Here is a 7,988-nt window from a genome sequence, read left to right on the forward strand (position 1 = left end):
CTCTTATTTGTATCGTATAGACAAGTTTAATAGAGAGGTTAAAGTAAGAATATAGTGAAGAAAATCCAAGAGACAACTTCAATTTGAAAAGAGACAGGGGTATGGCTCTTGCAACTATAATGGCCCATTCTCTAACACACAATACAATCAGTCTCCGAAGTAATGTCAACATTCCTCTAATTTTTATCCTAGTTAAGTTCTAGAGTGTTTCAAGTATGAATATATAGAAGATAATAAAAAAAACAACACTCTTATTGGAAAAGAGACAGGAGCATGGCTCTTGCAAGTTTAACCCTTTTCATGCCAGACAGTATCACTTCCCCATCAGCCAAGTCAGTTAAAAGCCGTATAGAGCCAAAATATGATGTATTTTCACCCACTTGGCTTGGCCTGTTATAGCATCTTTAGTAAAAAATCAAGTATACAGTATTTATGTTTTGAACAGCTTTCAAATGTACAGTATTATGTTAAAATACACCATATGGAATATGTTGTGTTTCATTAATTTTAACCATCTTGACCTGGTGGTGAAATATGGACTTTGCAGGAAAAGGGATAATGACCCATTCTCTCAAAAACAGTAAAATTAGTCTCGGAAGCACATAATTGACGTTAATCAGAAAACTTAATCAGAATTTGAAAGCACACAGGGGTTCAGCATTGGTCACTCTGGTCTGACAGATGGCACATTCCAAAGGCAACATATGCTGAAATTTGTGTAATACATTTCCTAGACAAGTTCAACTAAATGGATATGAACGGATAAATCATCACTATGTCCCTTTGAGAACACACGGACAGATGCTCAGGAGAGATGCTGGTGCTAGCTTGATAACTAACCTAAAACTTGAAACTTCATTGTGTAGGAGTAAAGACTGTAACATGTGATGTCCTGGATACTTAACCTTTTCACCACAATGGTTTTACCCAAACCCATTGTTATCAGAATGGTGATCTTGGACCTGTTTCCAGGGAACCAGGCTAATCTCTAGAATGTGAATGTCAAAGTCTGTATATTGACTCAAGGATGTTTACTCAAGACTGAAGTGAGCAGATATGATATAATGCCCAGGGTCGTCTCAAATGTGAGAAACTAAATTATGAAATATGTTATTTTTTATCGCTTTTGATGCCCATAAGAGCATGGAAATCTCTGATCCTTCCATTCCATGTTTCTAGCATTCATCTAACAGTACACAAATTTCTGTTCCATAACTCATAAACAGTCCAAAGTGCAGTATTGGTGTACCTTCCAAAATACACATATGCAAGGCCCCTAAAATAAATTAGTTGAAAAGAGGGTCAACAATTTCTCATATCTATCTAACCGCTGATTCGTTTGGCACCATTTTGAGGAATCAGAACCTTGAACATGGTCTAAACATCTGTACCAAATATCAACACAGTCTGTTCTGCAGTGTTGACTTCTTGTCGTTTACGGACAATTTTCACTGTCCGACATCCACTCAACCCCATCATTATGTTAAAAATTATCAAATGTTACCGCATCTCTCCCTACCGCACAGAACAGCACTCTGAGAATCGATGTACTACAACGTTATAGCTAGGTCCCATGGCATTTGAGGAGGGACCCTGGTTATACCTCAGGTACGTGGAGTTGCCGTGTAGTAGTTTCTCTATCACGGTCCCTCCACACGGCAACTCCACTTACCTGTGGGTTTTGCTAGCTTACATTACACTTGCGGTCCACTGTTAAAGATCGTATACAGTTTTTCGATTTCATGAGGTGCAGCTGCTGGGTAACACTTCGTACACAGAAAAATTGTAACATACCGTGATATTCGGCAGGATTCCTGAAGAATCAATCAAACGCAGGGAGCGTGGGCCTACATGTACGTCCTCTCAAAACGCAAGGCGGCATGGCGATAATCTGCGCATGCGCTCTGCAACGATTTCGACCTGGGCGTTATCATTGCGACCAATGAAAACGCCCTGTCTCCTTATCTCGGGAACTGCCTCTATCTGTACTTGCAGTCGGCAACCATGGCTGCGAAACGTCATGCAGAGCTGTCACCGGCACAGTTAGACGATATTTTGATGCAAGTGACAAGCAAACGGACGAAAATGGCAACAAGGAATACAATTTATGTGTTCAGCGACTATGCAAGCAACAAATTTGGATACGCCACCGAGGAGATAGGCAAACTTTCAGCGGCAACCCCAGACTTGGCACGGACAACATTTTACGCTGAGGTCCGGACTCATAGAGGCGAACTGTACTCGAAAAAGTCTTTGTGTTTTTGTGTCTTTGCATGTTTGCTTGTTCGGTGTAATAAAAATAATAACACATGAGAGCTAGGGCAATATCACAGCTCGGGCATCATCAATATTTCGATCATGACCACCATCTCTTGGGCAGGCAAAAATCGTGATAATTGCCCTCTCTCTCATGTGTTATTATTTAACTATATAAACAAATTGAGAAGAGATATGTAACTTACGATTGCACGCTGACGAACTAACGCTGACTGTCGATCTATCAGATTTCGCTGCTTCCATATTGGCTGTGGAATCATCAAGACATGCTAGGAACAGCAAGAAGACAGCGCAGGTAGTCTTGTATTTCAACATCATGTCTTCGAGTTGAATGTGCTCGCAACACTATAGTTCAGGCTTTAATCACTTGCCTTTTATGACTTTCCACCACGGAGACGAGGGGGAACTAAAGAAAAATTATTTGTACGCTTGGCTGCTTCAGGAAAATCGCAAGTTTACATAACTGTGAGAAAAATAATTTGAAAATGAAATTAAGAAAATATATGACGCTACCTTGTTGAATGAACAGCAGGTATTTTGAGCTTTCCATGCACTCTTGTTTAAATCATAATGTATTTTTAACTTTAAACCGACCTATCCCACTGATTTCGAGGAAGGACACAAGCAAGCAATTCACAGTTGTTAACCTTTCCTCTTGGTTACCGTACTCAAAATTTAACATGTCCAGTGTTGCGTGTCCCCTCCCCCCACGTTGTTAAGACAACATCAGCGGTTCTCTAAACGCGTTCTACCTGATGTAAATTCCATTTTTGCAAGGAAACGTGGGTGTACCAATTGAGCGTGAAAAATAAATCGTTTGGCTCAACACGGAAGTGGGCTGGAGATAAACAGTCAGACCCACAGACAGACGAACAGACACACAGAGACAGACGAACAGACAAACAGGGACAGACAAAATTAGAAAGATCAATTTAAGAGACATATGAGACAGCCGTTTTGCCATTCTAAAGTCCAGTCGATTTCGCCGCTGCTAGATATACATCATAATAATGAAATTCTATTTTTTAGTATTTTTGTCGACTTTGTCTTACTCTACTGAACAGACTGAGACGGACAAAAGTAAATGGGTCAATATACGAGACAGTAATGAGACAGGTAGTACACTCCGTAAAGTCCTGTTCATTTCTAGAGGCATACTATTGTATGAAATGCCATTGGAAGTACATGAAGTGTATTTTGCGACTTTAGTTTTCCTCGATTGCAATATGAACGTACAGAAATATCAACTAGGTCACAGGTCATAATATGTTCTCAAGTTTCATTTTTCACTGATCGAGATGAATAAAAGTGAAATGCTGGAGACTGGTTATTCAATACTCGTTGCTAATTAGGCAACCACAGCGCAAACCTTTGTTGTAACTTTATACAAGTGTCAAGCAGATTATCAATTTTTGGTATCGTCATGGATGTAAGTCAATGTTTTGACGATAGGCAATTCTTAACGTCTAAGCATAGACACCTGTTCATAATGTAATAGGAACATTAACCTTATCAATTAACTCCAAGCGAACGTGGCCCGTAAGTTCTGACCGGCCTGACACATAATATTTCTGTGGTGAAGGTTCATTTGCCTGTAACGATGCAGACTTGATAACACCTTGATTAGGCTTTCCTCCGATCAGCCGTTTTGCCCCTGGGATAATCTACCTCTAAACAACGAATGTCAGGAATTTTGATGTTATATTTTATAGACAGCTCCAAACCTAGCAGCAGTCTTTCTAATCATGGTTTACAGTGTATTTCTCTATCGCAGCAAATCTCTCTCGTGTCTGCAGGCTTTAACTTTGTCTGTCCAATAGTGTTTTCAACAAGTCAAAACGTAAGCAGAAAGTCAAACTCTGCCAATAACAGCAACACAGTCAATATCAAAAATATTGTTCCCTTTAAACTTACATTCGAAATCGATTGTGGTCACGATTTTAATTTCCTTCAATTATCCTAGACATTTTCAGTTTCCATACAACAAGTTTACTTTCTGATGTACAATATGAATCGTTAAAAAGCTGATATTGCTCTTTACTTCACAAAATAATCCATCGAGTCCCTAGAGATTTAGCAAGCTACCTTCTCTTTTGTTAAGAATGCTTAATAACAAATATTAGACCACATTTGCTTCGAAAATTTTTAAGTTTGCAAAATTAATTCAAATTATATGAGGAGGGAATTAGCCCATGTGTAAGCTGAGAATGATTTGCATTGCATATCTTCCCGTATATCGACAACAGTAAATTCAATGCTTTATAGGAGAAAAGACTTTAAATGTCCATAGAATAGCCGCTTTGAGGTGTATGATTTTGTGGTGTATGATTTTGAATGTTCGTTTAATTATAAATTATACATCATATTGTGTTGTGGCAAGACAAGCTTAGTAACTTCGACATGCTGTTGATTAAAAAAAACAGTTCAATCATGGCAGTCCATCAAATTTCCAACATCGTTTTGTGGGAGTGAGCAGTATTGCATCACCCTCGTCACAGCATGGTTTTCCGCTAGAAATCATAAAAGGCGCAGAAACGACACGAGGGAAGCAGTAGCATATCTACGTACCGACCTGCTGCTAACATGTCCCGTCAAGTTTCATCAAGCAAGATGACTTTATTGATATTAGCTGTATTTTGTGTCGGCATTCACTCTGCCGTGTTTCAAGAGACCGATGAAATTCAAGATGGCGGCCTTGCAGTCAGAGCTGACGACACCGTTGACGATGCCGGAGATTCTGAAACAGTAGCATCGGATGAAGTGAGCGCTTTGAAATGTGAGTATCGTTCAAATGATACTAAAATGTCACTGAAATTTGAACTAACGAGTTGAAAGGGTAAATAGGGAAACATGCTACATTTACAAACCGAATTCTTTGTAATTCAAATGTACAGTAATATCGTAAGAATCGGTAAACGGGCAAAATTTGCAAATATTCAACAATTTCCGGATTTTGTTTGATATTTTGTCAAAAGTACTTCCTCGTTTCTTAAATTTTACCAGATATCCGCGATTTCTTGTTCTTTTTTCGGCTTCATTTGCTATTTTAACGCTTTGTTCTGTTCATCATATTATAATGCTGTGTGTCTGTCTGTGCGTCTTCCCTCTAACGATGCAGGCCATCCATCAATTGAATGAATTTGTCATCTATGAAAACCTGGCTTTTTTGACCTTCAAATAATATACGCCTTTCTAGTTATTGTGGAAAAGGAGTGGATTCGGAAATACTTTGCGTATCAAAATACTTCAAAATTAATGCATTATCCGATTATTGGTGTACAGAAGCTAATCGAAGAAGTTGATACCTGTTACTTATAATGTTATCTCACAGGATCAATTTATACTAATTATTAAAGGTATGTATAGTTCATAGACCATAAACAACATTATCGATCGATGTATTTGTAGTCGGACGAGGGTGGAGATGTTTCCCCGGGAAAAGTTGTTACTTCATATATCCAGATCAGAAGTTCACGTGGTCGACGGCGAGAACTCAGTGTATTAGTCGAGGTGCGAGACTAGCAACGATTGACGACGCGTTCGAGGATGCATACCTTAGAGGTAGGAAATATTAACATTCATTTGTTGCATACATAACGTTGTGAATAAATTATACTTTACAGTATGTTGTGGCAAATATATTACAACTGTGTGACGTTCTCCCGTTATTCGAAATGTATTTGGATGAAAAATATCGCCAATTCATGAGGGTATGCACGCTTGTTTCAGTTTCCTTCTATTTTAGTTGGTGTGTTGTCGCATATGTTGGTCAACTATCGATACATAATATTTAATAAGACATTTCATGCACATATGACGCAACTTAAAAAAAACTAAACCAAACGGATTTCCTAATATCGACAGAATATGCTCGACTTGAAGGCAATATGTGGATTGGTTTCAACGATATGTCCACTGAGGGTTACTGGCGATGGGACAGCGGTACCACTGTGAGTATAATCATAGTAACATGCACTATTTTCACAAAAATGTTTTTTGAGAGTTTATAATGCTTTCCAAAAAGCATATGTTGTCATTATGTCGAATGCGATTAATTCTTAATGGCTAAATTATTCAATGACTGCTTTTGATTTTCTAAACGATCTAACCGTTGTTCAGGTACCCAACAAAAATAAGACACTGAATTTCACGAGGACGTAATATCCTTTAAATTAATTACGTGGAGGTATAACGCATTCTGCAAAGACGTCAATTTTAAGTTCTAATTGAAAACCAAACTATATCATTAGCATTGTAAGACCAGTATTTTTAAATTGTCCTCAGGTGAATTACTTGAACTGGCGTAGTGGGTATCCTCGCACATCACCATCGACCAATACATACGATTGTGCGTACATGCATAGAAGCTACAATGGTCAATGGTTTGACGCCACCTGCACTTCGTCGTATGGATATATCTGTGAGAAGAGATATTAATCAACTCGTGTATGATGTGAGTGCAGGGGTATTTAAGATCAGTATTAAGACAGTTCGCATGTTGTGTGCATCTAGAAAGTATAGTTTTAAGTTTTCGCACATAAAAAATAACCTTAAACTATTATCTTTAATTGTCAAGTTTTCTTTCACAATGAATCCAGTAGGATGCACAAAGTTGAAGGACGGGAAGGTTTAAAGAGTATAGAAATATGTCCCTCAGAGTATCCACCTTGTACATTCACTTTGTACATGAGTTTTTTCAATGATGAATTTAAAACAGTAAACAACTCTTAACTTGTTATTCTTGTGTTGTTTTCCATTTCAGATAAACTTTGAGATCCAGATCCGTAACGTCCTTCATGGTTACAACTTAAAATAAAGATATATAAAACTTACATCTCCTTCATGTATTAGTATCTTACCAATCGTTCCCTAAAGCCCTATTAAATGTCACAAAATAAAAATTAAATATTTAGAATTTCAAACATATATGCCCGCTTGTATGTACTGATGGATATATGGGTGTAGAGAGGTGTATCTTGACGGATAGACTGTCAAACCCTGAAGGATGGATGCCCAGGTGGATTCATGTTGACGTGAGCTTCCATTACAGCTATTGAATCATCTCTGTCATTCTTGTTTCTCTGTCCCAGTCCCTGTCTCTTTCCCTCTCTGTCTCTCTTATCTTATCCATCTTATTTCCATCTATCTATCTATCTATCTATCTATCTATCTATCTATCTATCTATCTATCTATCTATCTATCTATCTATCTATCTATCTATCTATCTATCTATCTATCTATCTATCTATCTATCTATCAATCCATCCATCCATCCATCTCACCCACCCATCCTTTTAATCAATCAATCCATCCCTCAATCAATCCATCCATCCATCCATCCATCCATCCACCCACCCTCATTCAATCCATCCATCCATCCATCAATCCATCCATCCATCCATCCATCCATCCATCTATCCATCTATCTATCTATCTATCTATCTATCTATCTATCTATCTATCTATCTATCTATCTATCTATCTATCTATCTATCTATCTATCTATCTACCTAAATGTCTATCTATCCATTTCTCTATCTATTATTTCTCTATCTATCTAGTATCTATCTATCTGTGACATCTGTGATAAGTATTTTTGGAGTAATCTGGTTTGTAAGTGTCGAAAAGAGACCTAGTTTCTCGACGATGAAGCTATGAAATTAGAGACTATTGGACAGTTTTGAAAATGATCCGTCGATGATGTTAGTGA

The 7,988-nt window shown here is 37.9% G+C and overlaps 2 protein-coding genes across 3 annotated transcripts in view; one reads left to right on the forward strand and one right to left on the reverse strand.

Moving 5' to 3' along the window:
• LOC139119889 (perlucin-like protein) overlaps nt 1–2,649 on the reverse strand; it is a 47,243-nt gene extending 44,594 nt beyond the window's left edge. The window contains exon 1 of one of the 2 annotated variants that reach the window (XM_070683826.1): nt 2,463–2,649. In XM_070683826.1, coding sequence (XP_070539927.1) covers nt 2,463–2,595 — 133 coding nt within the window. In that variant the 5' untranslated portion in view covers nt 2,596–2,649. The remainder of the gene's footprint in view (nt 1–2,462) is intronic. The other variant, XM_070683825.1, reaches the window with a different exon arrangement.
• A 2,174-nt stretch (nt 2,650–4,823) lies between these two features.
• LOC139119890 (C-type lectin mannose-binding isoform-like) lies at nt 4,824–7,199 on the forward strand. The gene is made up of 5 exons (XM_070683827.1): nt 4,824–5,053; nt 5,686–5,838; nt 6,142–6,227; nt 6,562–6,730; nt 7,040–7,199. Exons 1-4 carry the CDS (start codon nt 4,861–4,863, stop codon nt 6,712–6,714), a joined length of 585 nt encoding a protein of 194 aa, XP_070539928.1. The 5' UTR covers nt 4,824–4,860; the 3' UTR covers nt 6,715–6,730; nt 7,040–7,199.
• Nucleotides 7,200–7,988: the final 789 nt, after the last annotated feature.

Source organism: Ptychodera flava, chromosome 20, assembly GCF_041260155.1.
Source record: "Ptychodera flava strain L36383 chromosome 20, AS_Pfla_20210202, whole genome shotgun sequence".
Classification (NCBI taxonomy): domain Eukaryota; kingdom Metazoa; phylum Hemichordata; class Enteropneusta; family Ptychoderidae; genus Ptychodera; species Ptychodera flava.

Excerpts from the sequence above, each read along its gene's own strand:
- LOC139119890 (XM_070683827.1), top strand. The coding sequence starts at position 4,861 with ATGTCCCGTCAAGTTTCATCAAGCAAGATGACTTTATTGATATTAGCT. Across the intron at positions 5,054-5,685 it reads TGAAGTGAGCGCTTTGAAAT|TCGGACGAGGGTGGAGATGT; the intron begins GTGAGTATCGTT and ends ATGTATTTGTAG. Across the intron at positions 6,228-6,561 it reads GATGGGACAGCGGTACCACT|GTGAATTACTTGAACTGGCG; the intron begins GTGAGTATAATC and ends AATTGTCCTCAG.